The sequence below is a fragment of the Neopelma chrysocephalum genome, unplaced genomic scaffold, assembly GCF_003984885.1.
Source record: "Neopelma chrysocephalum unplaced genomic scaffold, ASM398488v2 Primary Assembly neopelma1_102, whole genome shotgun sequence".
Taxonomy (NCBI): domain Eukaryota; kingdom Metazoa; phylum Chordata; class Aves; order Passeriformes; family Pipridae; genus Neopelma; species Neopelma chrysocephalum.
The window spans coordinates 4,096,472-4,112,117 of NW_020897765.1; the positions used below are offsets into that span (position 1 = coordinate 4,096,472).

At 38.0% G+C, this 15,646-nt stretch overlaps 1 protein-coding gene and 1 long non-coding RNA gene across 2 annotated transcripts in view; one reads left to right on the forward strand and one right to left on the reverse strand.

Annotated features, from left to right (window-relative positions):
* The window catches only part of STAM (signal transducing adaptor molecule), a 33,743-nt gene extending 18,232 nt beyond the window's left edge, over positions 1–15,511 (reverse strand). The window contains exons 1-2 of the mRNA XM_027695622.1: positions 15,395–15,511; positions 3,563–3,647 (exon numbers count right to left, since the gene is read on the reverse strand). Of these exons, the coding sequence (XP_027551423.1) occupies positions 3,563–3,647; positions 15,395–15,434 (125 nt within the window). The 5' untranslated portion in view covers positions 15,435–15,511. The remainder of the gene's footprint in view (positions 1–3,562; positions 3,648–15,394) is intronic.
* LOC113973480 lies at positions 271–10,138 on the forward strand. Its single transcript, XR_003536231.1, has 2 exons — positions 271–565; positions 10,037–10,138. It is a non-coding gene; the product is annotated as an uncharacterized LOC113973480 (long non-coding RNA).
* Positions 15,512–15,646: the final 135 nt, after the last annotated feature.

Below are 15,646 nucleotides of genomic sequence, written 5' to 3' on the forward strand. Positions count from 1 at the left end.
CGAGTATAGAATTCAATCTACTTATTAGCACCTATCCAGACCATACTATACAAACATTGGGCCACAGTTCTGCTCCAACAATTCCATAATCAAAATTTCAGAGGCACTACAGTGAGTAGGAATAACAAATCAGTAGGGCAAAAATATGGCAAGATACAATAGAAGCTATGCATCATATATGATATCACATACCAATATATCCAGAAAATATTCACAATAAATTTCAGGTTTAGTTTTAGAAAGTTTAAAATAAAAAAATCAAGCTGATATTTTATTTAACAAAGACAAGATTAGCAGCAATTGCAATCTAAAATACTACTCTGCAAAAAACATTTCATATATTTTCAGGAATTTATTGTTCATTTACAGTCTAAGTTAACTGACTGTGGTGCTCAGCACTACACAGGTGACTCAATTTTCCTCCTTGCTCCTTCAGAAACAAGCTAGTCAAAAAGCTTCCCGGTCAGCCTGTGAAACATACACTGCAATGACTACATAAAATGCTACTGACATTGTGTAATTTGAGGGGGGGGGGAAAATAGAAGGTACCTTGGAAAACTATCAAGTAAGCAATTTTGCTGTTCTCTCTTGCATGAACAGGCACAAAAACAACCAGAGAAGAAACAGCTAACCAGAATACTGGCTCACTGAGGCAGTGATTAATCCTTAAGGAATCAGGACAAAGTTAGGTAAGCAGCAATACAAACCATTTCTCAATGACAATTTTCCAATACCTACCCTCAAAAGAGAGTGCTGCAATGAACATTTCTATTTTAACCACTGATGTATTCCCCCAGTCACTGATTTAATTTTTTTCAGACATCTTTTTTTTTTTATTAAGTAACTTTTCTGCAGAAAAACTCAAGTTGTGATAGTTTCAAACATGTAGACTGATATGTCTCATGAAATAAATATAAATGGTACAACCATCTCAAAGCCAAATGCAAACACAATTACAGTTAGGAATTGGCTAGCACTGAACTGACTGAGGAAGGGGGAACACCTTATGCTAAAATATACTATACGGGGCCTTTAGTTTTTCCTTTTATTCTGTTAAATGAATCATTCAAATTCTACAATGTTATTTTATTCTGAGCTGATAAACTATAGATTCAGTTGTGTAAGCATTTTCATTTCAGAAAAGTAACATTATGCAAAAATCTATACCTTTCCTGTAGTCAGATTTAAAATGTCACTCAAATATAGAATCATAGAATATCCTGAGTTGGAAGGGACCCAAAGATAATAAGAGTCCAGCTCCTGTCCCTGCACAGGACAGGCCCAAGAATCACACCATGTGAATGAATTTTTTAAAATAAGCAAGTTTTCAATAATGCTGTACAAAAACAGGGGGGAAAAAGATTGCCTCTAATGGTAAAAGCTTTGTTTTAATCATGTTCCCATGTTGAAAGAGCAACTTGCTCACTGAGCTAATAATGCCAAAAAAGTAGGATGTAAACGATGTGATATGCAACTGCTGAGCTGTAGGAGTTCCTAAAACAATTCAGAGATAAAAAAACTGTGTTGATTTTCTCATAGTCAGATAAATTTTAGATCATCTTAACTGATATGTGAAACACGCAGAAAGTATCAAGGTTATTCTACACTACATATGGCACTATTTTATATACACTATTGTAAACAAATCTCATTATTAAAAATATTACTGCATTTTCTGTCTTTCTTATATTTTCTAGGAAAATTCTGATATCAATTTTAACCGATTTTGAAATTCACCAAAAATAGAGAAAATAGCCAAAGAGAGGGATTCGGTGGAATTCTAACTTGCCAAAAATCTGTCTTAGTTGGTTGGATTAAAGGAAGCAAGTTAACATTTTCAGCTATTTGCAATTCTGCATAAGGAAAGTATTACAACATAAAAATTAATAGTAGCATTTCTGTTACTGAACTGCAACTAATTTATCTCAAGAGAAAATACAGCACCTTTGCAGAGTAACAGGTTTCCAACAATTCATCTGGATACAAACAAGCCTGATGACCTAAGTAAGACAATGTGCCATACAGCACTGGGGCATGTGCTACTTAATGAACAACAGTCCTTCTAGTCTACCATGGCTTCATGTGTAAGACCATCCACATCTAGAAGGCTGCAGGCATGCAGTGGAGCTTACAGACTGGGACAAGGAAAACCCATAAAGCAGAATTTGTAATCTAAACTTCTGCCAAAAAACAGTAACAGACAGCTTGTACCGGAGCAGAATTGGTTAAAAGATTAAAGCAAATTCCAGTTAAGAAGACTAGCATCCTTGTCAGAGGAACTTAAACTGCAGGAGAATTTCAAACAGCTAAGCACAAGTCATTTAAACTTCTTAATAGGGAACATTGTCTTGCTTTACCTTGCATGACATAATCCATCAAAACAAAGAAAACCAACTATCAGCAAGTTTTAATAGAATCTGAATTTAAGCAACAAGTCAGCTGGCAGCCTATTCTAAGCAGGGTAAATATTACAAAGGTTAAGTCCCACTTTTATTTTAAAAACAGTTTTATTAAAAAAAAATCAAAACAGAAAAACAAAAAGGAAAAGACCAAACCCAACACAAACAAACCCCACAAATTGTAACAGGGAGCTAGCTTTGTCTGTATCGCTGTCTCTTGCAGCTACTCACATTTGAGCACTGTTCAGGCTGTGTTGCTGTGAGATGAAATCTCACCTGTGGAAATGCTTTCCATGATTAAATAGAATACTGAAGCCTTCAATAGTATAGTTACTGTTACAGGCTCAGTGTCACCATGCACAAGGAAGAGAAATGTAGTTTTACATATACAGACTAACATGAAACATCATTAACAACTTGCCAGCTCCATTCTGCATCTGGAGCACTTTGTCTAGTTTGGGACTCCCCAGTGCAGGAAGGCTATTGATGCATGACCATGAGTCCAATGGATGGCTGCCAGGATGGTCAGAGCAGGTCATATACAAGGAGAGATGGAAGAGCTGTTTTTGTTTTTGGGAAAGGCAGATTGTTTTCTACAACTAACTAATGAGAGAATACATGGAAGTATAAGAAAAGTGTAATCAGATTGCAGAATTATTTTTTTATTTACTTACTTAGTAAGTAGTAGTAGTAGTTAAATACTGAAACATGTAGCCCATAGAAGTTGTGAAACCTCTGACCTTGGAGGCATTCAAGACTCGACACAGTCCTGAGCAACCTGATCTAATTAGACCTGTTTGAAGCTGGGAGGTTGGACTAGATGACCTCTGGATGTCACTTCCAACCTAGATTATGATTCTGTAAGAAAAATCCCTTATGAAGTCTCCTGGGTTTATGGTGATACTGCTAAAACATATCAGTTTATTTATTCTGTTACATCAGTGAAAAGCTGCTGTACACAAGTCCTAATTTTAACAGATCACCTAGTATCTTCAAAGGAAGAATTGCAAAATATTTCAGCAGAAACCCCATATATTTTCCTTTTACTTGTAATAAATTTAAGTTAAATTGAGCTGTTGCAAAAGACTACAAAAGATAACAAAAATTTCATTCCTCACCTGAGTATGAGGGAAGTTTGGGGAGGAAATTCTTAAGTCACTTACCCTGTGCGCGACTGTCCAACTTTATCACAGATGTCTAAGATGAGGCCCCAGTCTTCTGCAGTGTTCATCTCACTGGTTGCTTTCTCTGACAAATAAAGTATAAGCAAATCAAAACACAAATTTAAACAAAAAAAACCTTATTGACAATAAATTTGTTGAAATATTACCTCTGTGTATATTGCTAAATATATGACAAATCCCTATATTTAATAAAATTCATATATTAGCACTATTATACCTAATTGTTTTTAATTTTTGAATGTTCACTTGTGGCCATGAATTTCAGCTAATGAGCAAATATATTTTGGGTTTGTTTTTGCACCTAATAAAGATGCACCCAGAATATGACACAAGTAGTTTAGGTACCAACAACTTTTTTCTTCTATTTGAAACTATAAAGTTTAACAGGATATGAATACCCAAAGCATTAGTTCACTGTAGAGTCAGATACAACTGAATGTGTCACTTTCTCAGACACTAAACTGCTATGTCTCGCATTTCCTTTCTACATATTACAACTCAACAAGGAGGATTTAACAATCGACTAATAATCATTAAACTTTTATCTCCCCATTCTCATCTCTGCTTTGGATGATATATTTCACTGTTTCTTTTCAGCTATAAGGACTGCTAAACCAAAACTAATCTCACAGAAGCTGCTGAAGAGGAAAGAAATAGAGAGAGTAGGTGGAGAAGAAATAGATATCATGTCAGAAAAAAAAAAAAAAAGAGAGATTCTCTCCCTATTTCTCCCCCAGAAAAGCTTAGTTACACCAAGGAAAATAATAAATATATTTTTATATATATTTATATTTTAAAGGAAACTGAGGCTTACACTGCAGCTGAATAGAAGATTATCTAAATACTGATAGATCAGATGAGGGCTGGAGAGCATAAGAGAATGCACAAGGATTTTCTATTAGTAACCAAACAGAAAGTGAATGGGCATAGAATAGTGCACAAACTTTTGCTTCCCATCCCTGCTTCATCTAAGGTTCACATCTTAATCTACAAAGCACAAAATATGCCTTCAGGGAATGTCTCAGACTACTTAACTTTTCGAAAGGAAGGAAAGATTCCCTATAAAAACTCATCTGTCAGGAACAACTCATTATTTATATTGGCACTTGCAAGATTGCAAACAAGAGAAAGCCAAAGCAAAACAACTAATCTCCAAAAATTACAAGGAATTATTCATCTCAAAGTTAATGGATTTCTTATGAATGAGTTCCTGTGTCCTACAAACTGAAGTATGTTACAGTTAATTAGTTTCTTAATTCCGAACAAAAACACAGAAAAGTAAAACTTTATGGTTACGTGCTCTCAAAATATTTGTGAGCAAAAATTAAAGACTGATATATATGCAACTGAAATGACAACACATCAGTTGTGCTGCCTGATGCAAGGAAAACAGCAAAACAGTATAGTGAAATCCTAAATGAAAGCTAGTTACAATTCTGTATGTTCTCTCAGATAAAGTAATAGAGCAGTGCCTCTTCTCTCTAAATTCATCCAGAACATTAATTTGATTTCAAAAAGCATAGTCAACAGAAATATGAAAAATTATAGGTAGACACCATACTAACATCTAGCACGAAGACAGACCAGCTGATCAACCAACCACTATTTTTCTTTCAGTTTGCTATTGTTCCAAATCATGCTTATGATTAGTAAAGCTAACAATCACAATCACTGAAATTCTTGATGTTCAGATAAGATACCTGAACTGAATGCCTGGCAGAGCAGTCTTCTGAAATCATAGTCTATGTGCACAGCAGCTGTACTGCTACCAAAGCCAGCATCAACTCGGGAGCATCAGAACTGCTTTTATGAGACACAGAGCCTGAGCTGACTAGAATGCACTCCCCACACTGAAAACAGCTGATAAGCACAGTCCAGATACACACAAAACAGACCACATAGATGCAGTTTACTTTCAGGACTCAACTGATTCAGTTCATTGCCAGTTCTACTGGAGCTGGACTAGCTCCAGTCAAAGTGTGTCTGCACAGTGCTCTCGACAGCCTTAAGTTCCCGCCAGGCTCAGAGCTCACACATGGAGCCTCACAAAACCACACCGGTCACTTCTGCCTAATGCTGCACTTCAGTCAGCACATCCTTCAGCAGAGAGCTGGGCAATCCAGTGGAACGGAAACCTTTTCAATTTTTCTACGTAACAGACAGTTGTCTGTATTTTTGACAACAATTGATCTTTCTTTCCTCACAATGTTATCAGAGAGAAATGTCATGGCAATCGGTTATGTCTTCTACAAAGAAAGAAGTAAACTAATGCATGCTTAATGTTTTAAGATAACAGCAAACTGTGCCTTTATGATAATTTAAAGACTTTGGCTAAAACTACAAGTAAGATGGAGACTGATGAAATCCCTGACCCATATCAACCACACTGATTACAGCCTTTATTTTAATTCTCAATAAGATTATTTTGCAAATTTATCCATGAATACAATTACAAGTTTTCTGCCATGGCTACATTCCTTCTTGGCAGTTGAAGCTAGTTCAATATAAAAACTGCTATTTGCTTGCAATGCCTTCCCATTGTTAGTCAGGGTATTTCCTCCACCAACAAACACCGGATAATTTCTTACTAGATTTCAGCCTGAAATCCAGTTTCTTTGTATACGTTCTGTCTTCTGTAATAACAGTCATACATTAATTCCCTTAGATAATAAAAGTTATGGTAAGACATGACCAAAAAAGATTGCCTCGAATTTCAGTGAAATTCTGTCTCAAACAAGGGCAATTAAAAGCTAATGGCACACTAAGGATGTTATCAGCACAGTGATGCTACAGTGATGCTGACTGTCCACAAAAAAGGCTACTATCTCTGTCAGAGCATTAGCAAGTGACTATTGCCTTTCACCACTCTGGGAACAGGAGCAACAAAGACGCTTTGACAAAATTCCTATGATGCATCAGTGTTTTGTAGACAAAAGTAGGAAAGCTACTGAAGTAAAATTACTTACACTATTATCACTTAAAATCCATGAATACTCTCTCTTCTAACGTGAGGCACACATTCACAGTCAAAAAAAAGTTTATGTGCATTCAGTATTTGCCTACCCTGTCTAACAGCTGGCACACTCCCAGCCTTCAGGTATAGCTGACATGTCACTGGCAGACTCTACTAGTATTGAAATTGCGAGAAAAATCTCATTTATTGAATTTAGAAAGACGGCAAAAGTTTGCAAAACAAAAGGAATAAAACGAAAAGGAAAAATTACAACACGTGTTGGGTGTCCTAGGCACGCAGGATTCCCAGGAACACCCTTCAATTCAAAAGTCCCGCTTTTTAAACATTCTTAAGGTTCAACCCCGTTTACGTCATAGAAGAGGCGTTCCCCTCTTTCTGGTTGGCTGTGTCGTGCTGGGAGGTGGAGTGTCCAGCAGCATGGCAGCTTCCAGGACCAGCCATGTGGTATAAGGGGTTTCCTTACCAATATTCATTTACAGTTCCCCTATTCCCGTTCGCATGTTTCCCTGACACCGGTTCCAGGCTGAATCCGGCGTCTTACAGCTCCGCGATACGCCCTATAGGTTAGTAAAGAAAAACTCTTATGTTAGTGATTTGCTAAATTCATTTGCTTGTAATAAAACCGATTCTTTATTTCCCACAAAATGGACTGTGATAGGGAAGGAAAAACAGACATTTGTTTTCAAAGTCTTAGGACAGGTTAGCACAGCATACAGAAGATAACTTAAGGAAGAAATGTTCTTCATCTTCCATCTCTGATCAAAAATAACTCTATCGTAACAATATTAATGTTTAGTTCAGGCTCTATCCCTCCACCTCATCCTTGCTCCAAAATCTTACTCAACTTAGTGAATGCCAAGACAGGATCAGATAATGTTTCAAACTTGTTTTACAAAAACAACTTTAAATGACAGTGCTAGTTCATGAAATCAGCATTCTTCAAAACCTGTTAATGCTATGTCAAACACAAAGGACAACAGGACTACGTGACACAGCTCTCTTCCATGAAGCTGTACCAATTCAAGGCATTGTTTTCTGAGCACAAGCAAGGTCTACAAATTAACATAGTAATTTTAACCAGCGCAAGACTGTAAAATCTTACATTGTGTCGTATTAATTTGTAGTGATTAACAGTCATTATTAATATTAATTACTATTAAGACTAGTTAGTGAAATAGTAGTTTTAAATTTTTTCAACTGACTTTTTTCCTTGGGTTTTTTTTGTTCATTACATGTCTTCATTTCTCACCTTTATTTTTCTAGAAGTTATTTAATATTATTTTCTTACAAGCAATACCACAAAGATGGATAGACAAAATGGTAAGCGCTATCATTTCAGAGGAAAACAATACTTGGATCTACGGGTTCTTTGGTCAAACACAACAACAACAATCCTGAACAATATAAGAATACCTTTCTAAATAACTTCAACAATTCATTTAATCCCTAAAACAAAAGCAAGACACACAAAAACAACTGTATCACATTTTTCAGCCACTTTGCAAGGCATTGTATGTGGGATCAGGAGGCCTCTCCCTTTATACTTCTCTATTCAGAACACTAACCATACTGAGCCAGACCAATTCCATCTTGCCCAACATTCAGTCTCTAATACATATATTATACCTAAAGCAGATGCCTAGGAAAACAAAAAAAGAATAAGGTAAGCATTAGTTGTACTTCCCTACCAACACACCTTTCAGTGACCAACAATTTGCAGCTTCGTAACTCCTGAGTCAGAGCTGGTGCTGCAACCACACAAACACTGTCATAAATCACATACAGAACAAATAATTAAGGAAGTACTCTGAAGTAAAACGTGTCTATGACAGAAATCTTGGCTGTTTTTGTATCTTTGAAGTTTTTCAATAAGAACATCATGTCCTTCAAATAAAATACCTAGATGCTGAAATCATTCTTCCAGACATATGGTTCTATCTTCTTTCTCTTTTTAAACTAAACCTCTGAATAAAATTTACACAAAACAGTATCATCTGCCTTCTAAAGAAAACACCCTTCCTCTTTACCAATGCTCACTGAAATACGGTACCTAAAACCCAGATGACAGAGTTACACCTACTGATGAGAAGCCAGCCCAGAAAGATCTCAAATATATGAGTTGAATTACTTATACTTTGATTGTGGTAAGAAGTACACAGGCTCTTCCATGGGCTGTTTTGGGATACCTAAATAAACCTGCCTCTCCTTGTATTGTAAAGTTTATTAATTTTGTTGAGGCCCAATTTCCCTAAAATGTACACAAACCTGAAGCCTGGGAGCATCAATAAAATCCTGTTTCCTCCTCTGGTTCTGTGCATTACTTAGAAATTTTAAGCAAAGCAAAAATATTTGCACCATGATTTTATTTGAGGTATACAAAAAACACAACTACAGATGATCATTTTAAGACAGAAGAAAAAAACTTTACTCAGAAGGAAAAAGAATAATTTTCTAAAATTCATAACTGTCCTAAAAGAAATTTTTCATCAGATTTATAAAGCACTAATAAACAAAAGAAATGTAGTACATTGCTGAAAAAAATCCACCGCCAGGCTTAGTGGTTGACCCTTTAGGTGCTGGTAAGAGGAATATAAATATGGCTGCAAATTTTCCATGCAGACATGTGCTATTCATTTGATTGTCTTAGTTCTGCATTTTAACAATAGCATTTTACTGTCTTATTCGAAATCTGCAAGAGTAAAGACTCTCATCAATGTTCAGATATTGCACTGAATCACATGATGCATTTCTTAAAGCAGAAAACTTAGTGACTACTCATTGCTAACATCATTTTCAGAGGGAACTCCTGGCAGGTTGTAGCTCTCCAAGCTTTAGATTTTACTGACGTTTATTTTGAAAAAAGTCCAATGTCAGAACTGAGCTATTTTTCTGCTGCAAAGTTTAAAAGATGCTAAAACTAGCTAGAACTTCAAGAAATAATTCCAGATCAAAACACCCCCAAATCCAACACTTAAAATGTACATGATTTGAGATTTGAAGCACACAGATACAAGTAAAAACTGTCAGAATACTAAGTTTTTTAGCCATCCTACTTATTGTTTGCTCTTACTTTATTCATGGACATAATCTTATTTTCATGGTTGGACATCTCTAAAATGAAATACTGAAGTTCTCAGTAACTGAAGTTACAAAGAAAAGAATGGCTAAAGAAAGTCTTCAAAAGAATAGCTAAACAAAGTCTTCAACTCACAGACTCATATTACAACCAGTTTCTGACATGATAAAAAAATCCTCAAAAATCTGTTATAACATTGTAAACACCACAGAATTAATAAAAAATTCAACACTCCCCTCAGCCTTCTCTCCTCCATTTCCACTGAAAGTCTTGTTTTCTTCCCAAGATTAAATAAATAATTTCTCCTTCTCTATAAAATTGCAAATACTAAAATTCCAAAGCAATATAGTTTAAATAGTCCTTAAAGACTGAAACTGACTGCACCTTTTTCTTTTTTTTGCAGGCACTTGTTGAGAAATTTGGATTACATACCATTCCACATCACTGAAGTTAAATGCCATTAAATTCTGTTCTTTTTGTCTGTCAAATAAAATGAACAAATGCATTTGTCGGCCTGTTCTACAAAAGCCACCAATAGAATATTAACCACTCTGCATTTCACTAACATGCTCAGAACTGCACAAGAAGAATACATCCAACCAGATTCCATTTAGATAAGATTGAAAATAACCTCTAAAAGGCAATGCCACCACAGAGAGAAACTAGAATTAACTTGGCAAAGCTATTAACCAACTTGTGCAGTTTAACTGTATCCCCATCTACAGTATTCCTAAGTCCTTATGGAAGCCATTGTAGAAGGTGTCCTATGAAAGCACTGCTAGCTGATCCAAGGCAAAGCAAGCAGCGGTGACTGAGCTGACATGAGGCCACCTCAACTCATTCCTTCAGAAGACCATGTAGGATCTCACTGTGCATGAGGCAGCCTATTCAAAATAAACATCATTCAACTCAGTAAACTGAGGAGAATGAAGACAAAAGATTCAAGATCTGGGAAGGCAATGCTGAAATAATAAGACCAGCTGAGTAAAAATAATTTAGATGTTTAGATATCTCATGCAAACCCTAACAAATCCACAGAACTCAAACTACCTTTCACCCAGAAATATTACAACAGAGCAGGAAGGTGAGCACATTAGAGATACATAAGGAGGATGATCAGCCTGTAAACAAGGTGTATCATAGGCATGTTATACTAATAAATAGTGCCAGGATCCCTTTGCAATGCCCCACAAATCAAGCCAAAAGTAGAAGGAGCATTTCAGAAAATCAGTAAGAGAGTTAACTTTTCACATCAGGTAAGTAGTGTTATTTTAATCAGTTAGAGGAACAGATTTTACATGCTGGAGATCTACTTTGTTTGTTCTGAATTTTGATATTATAATGCACACTGTCACAGCTGAAATGAGGAGAAGCACTTAAAGTGACAGCTCTTCCCTGGGAGGAAAGAAAGAGAATTACAGGAAAGTACTGGTTTTGACTATGAAACATACTGTGTTGGCTTCAAAGTGCCCAGCTGAACTCAGTCTGATGATTGATAGTGAATGTTTTGTTGGCTGATATACAGAAGGGGTATTTCACTCAGTTTTATCCTGTCACATTGCCACTTTTAACTGTATGAGAACATACACCAAAGGTATCTTTTAGGAAGAAGTTCTCGTTTTTCATAAACATTTATAAATAACTGAAAAGGGGGGTGGCTATAGCTCCTTTCCCACACATTTTCTACTCAGTCTCTCCCTGTTAGTTCACAGGTAATGTCCTTCTTAAAACAATGCTGAGAAAAGCAGTGGGCCAACTTAGGCAAAAATGTGCCTCATGACAAACTGAACCAATCCTTGGAATCCATCTTCCCTGCAGTCTCCATAATTGTCTGGGGTCGAGAAACTCATCTGCAACAATTTTCCGTCCTTTTGGCAAACCCGGCCTAACGAAGAAAATCCAGCTCTGAGAGACATGTAACTGGATTGTTTTGAAGATTTTGACTAACTACAGGGAGAAATCTAAAGAATAATGAGTTTAAATACCAAGAGGATTTTATTCCAAGAAATTGCACAATGGGAATCATGGTCAAACCATTTCTTACATTATAATAACATCAAACTATAGGGTGATCATATGTACAATCACATGTAATTCATGCATATTATAAATATCTGAAGATTTGTAAGCGTAACATTATCAACAACTGCTATAGTTAAAAAAACATGGGAAAAATGATTGCAAGTCACATCAGCTTGACAGTTCTACTACATTACTAAACTACCCATTTAATTTCCTATTACTATAAATAGTAAGCCTGAATTTCTTCTCATTCCTGTGGTGCCTCAAACCATTACACTGAGAACTACACTAACACCCAAAGCAAATGCAAGTACTTTCATCCTTTACTGTAAGGGAGAAAAAAAATTCATACAAAAACCCTCATGTTTTTTAACCACCTCCCCTTAAGTTCATATGTGATTTTTATGACAACTCACACCAGAACCTGCATTTATTGCAGCTCATAAAACTTCAGAAATAATAAGCTTACAGCAGGGAGTAAACGTTCTTCCAGTTCTCTTCTTACAATGTAAATTAGGTTTACAATGCTTGACATCATGTTAGAATAAAGTATGCACCACATTTCGTCCAGACTTACAGATCTTATTCTTAAGATCTAAATGATACTTCAGAAGGACTTAAGCAGTAAGTTCTTCACCAATACTATCCTAAGCTAAATTAGTAACTAGCTATATTACTAATTAGCCTGTCATGACAGATTAGTAGACAGTCTTTTGGTTCTTAAAGCACTTTTTCACCATTATTCTGCCTGCATCAAACTTACAGATAAATCTGCATTTCTCAGGAATAACCCTCTGGGAGTAATTTTATAATTAAGGTTGTGAAATATGGCAGAAACAGATGACCCATGGACCTAATAAGAACACCATTAATTCTAACCCTTTAAATGGAGGATTAGAGTTTCTTAATTATACTCTCAGCAGGCCCAGCATCTTGAAGATTTTTTCTTTTGTTAAATTCCAATATTATGTTCCTTACTTGGACACACTGTCAAAGGTTCCTTGACTTCATTGTGAAAACCCACACCAACTTGTGTCACCACTGATTAGTATCCCTTCCTATTGAAATATTCCTAAGTATGGTAAAATGAAGGTTCAGAAAATGAAAATTATTTGGGCTTCATCTAGAGATTTGCACTCTTTGAGGATGACAATGGCTTACCTCCTCAAATACATGGGCAGCTTAAAGCATTCTTTAATATTATTAATTTAATAGCAGTCTTAAACAACATTCTTTTGCCAACCACACCTGAAAAAAAAAAAGAGGTGCACCCCTCAAAATCTCTGTACAAGGTTGACTCTAAACAGTAAGCTGGATGACCAGCTTCCACAGCAGCAACATGCTAACAGGACTAGCTAAGTGCTGCTAACTGGCCAGAAAAACTAAAAAAAATTCTCCTGAACTTAAGCGATACTTATGCTCCTCAAAACAATGGAAAATAATTTAGTTCCAGATACGTTCTCTGCAATCCATCATCCTAAATGGTTCCAAAATAATATCCAACTGTTCTACAATACTGAGCAGCTGTCCAGTAGACAAGAATGCACAGCTACCACAGCAGTACTATCAACTACAGCAATGTTCAAATATTAAATTAAGAATAGCTTCTGACTGCTTTTCTGCTTCAGGAATCTGATTTTCAAAAGAAAACTTTCTTGCTGGACAAGAACAAAAGCAGAGCACTCAATTTTCACTCTGAGAAAAGAACTGAAAAATAACACTACGGTTTGACAACTTTTAGAAGTTTCCTGACAACATGAGAGCTTACTCTACAGATGATGTTATCTTGTGAAGCCTGCCAAGAAATTCATCCAGATAATAGCACATTCCCAAGGGCCCCCGGAGAAGAAGAGCCTAGGGACACTTTCTGGGAAACTTCACCATTCCCATCTCCCTGGCACAGATCCAGTTAAGTGATGGATAAAGGTACCAGGCTCCTGAAAGGAGGCTGTCACCAACTGAACAGCCTGCTGCTCCTCAGGTCTCCCTCAGGACACCATGAAAGAGGTCAAAAGAAAGAAATTGTGTTTACCAGTCAAAATTAGCCCATTGCCCACTATCTGCTTTTCCAAGAACAATTTGGGATCGACTGGTTATTTCCCTCTCCTCATACACTTCACAGAATAACGTTTTTGAAAAATATTAACTGATGGTCATATTAGGCAAGCACAGTAGGTAAGGTGTTGGCATCCTCTGCACACAGAAGACAGGAAATAAACCACTGAAGTAGCTGCTGAGTGCTACTACCCTGCATTGTGAGACTCACAGTGCTGACAAGCACATCCACTGGACAGACCTCTAGAGAAGCCAATTCAAGCAGCCTGAGCTTCCCTGCCAGCCAGCAGCCTTAGGAAGTAAAAAAAGTGAACATCTGCCAGAACCTGAGCCTATCACTTTTTAATCTTATTAGTTCAAATCATTCTCACAGACATTATCACCAATGTTTCAATCCTCTAATGGTCCATGGAAAACTGGCAAGCAGTACAATCTCTTCCTCACTTTCAATTGCCAAATTACATTAGAACAGCAGAACAATTAGGAAGAATTATTTACCGCTTTCCAAAATAACTCAGTCAACTCTGCTACCAACAAAATCATTAACTGAAGTGCAGGTTAAAAGTTTTCTTAACAGTTCAAAATGAGAAGAGCAAGCTATGCCTTATTAAGATGCAACAGACAAAGAATTTCTGAGAACGAACATACATACATACATACATACATACAGAATTCATGTCACAGTAATTTGTTTATGCACTAATCCCTTCCCCTGAAAAGACACATACTTTTCAGACAGTTTTGAGGTTTTTGTTTGTTTTCTTTAAGAGCTGGAAGAACTAAATCTCAGCCAAGACTTCTAAAATTGGCTAAACCTTAAGAAACAATGTATCGATGTAGTTGAAAGTTACAAAGAAATTGGTTTCAAGAAACGTATAGAGTGTTACGCTGCTGTAAGAAAATAATGGGGAGGTGGGCGGTGGAAGTGGGATACTTAGCCACATTACCTGATTCCTCAGACAAAAGTTTTATGACTCAAAGTAAAACTGATGTGAGCAGCAGGTTAAACCATATTACACAATCACAAATCAGACGTACAAAACTAATTTTAACTGCCTATACGTCATTTTACCTTCAGTTTGGACACATCAGCATTAAGCACAATTTTTGTCAAGTAAAAGCCAGACATTTCTTCTCCATCTAGTCTGGTCTCGGAAGAAGCAATTTGGGCATGACACCTGATCACAGAACGTCAAGTTCCACTTGAAAGAAAAAAAAGAAAGCTCCCACAGGAATACAGTTTAAAGCACCAAACAAAACGCTCTGACGATTTTCTCATGCCTGTCTGTGAAGCAACTGTAGACGGTGCTTTCTACTGTTCATCCTTTCAGCAACACTCCAGCGCGGACCTTTCTCACTACTTGTTTTGCTGTGCTGGGCCGGACGGCCCGTCCCGCACGGGCACCCCGCGTTCGCCCCCAGCCCCAAAGGCCGGCAGGGCCCGCAGGAGCCCCGCGCTGTCACCGCCCAGGCCGCAGTCCCCGCCGGCCCCACCGGGAGGCGGCCCCGGCCCGGCCGCACCGTGACCGACAGTTCCCGGCCGGGCCGTCGCCGCCGATCCCGGTTCCCGGCTCCCGGCGGGGCGCCAGCGAGCCCAGCAGCAGAGGGCCGGGGGAGCGGGGCCGGCCGCCCGCGGGGTTCCCTTGGTGGGAGGCCGGGCCAGGGCGCCGCGGGAGCCACTTACCCACATCCTGGTCGAAGGGGTTGGTGGCGAAGAGCGGCATCGCGGGGCCGGGGGCGCGGGGCGGCCGCCCCTCCCGGCAGAGCGGCGGCAGCGGACAGAGAGAAAGCAGGCGGCGACGGCTCCTCCTCCAGCCCCGGGCACCTCCGCCGCCACCACCTCCCAGCGCCGGGGCACCGCCTCCCGCACAGCACGCCGGGAAGCGGGGCTGGAAGCGGGGCTGGAAGCGGGGCTGGAAGCGGGGCTGGAAGCGGG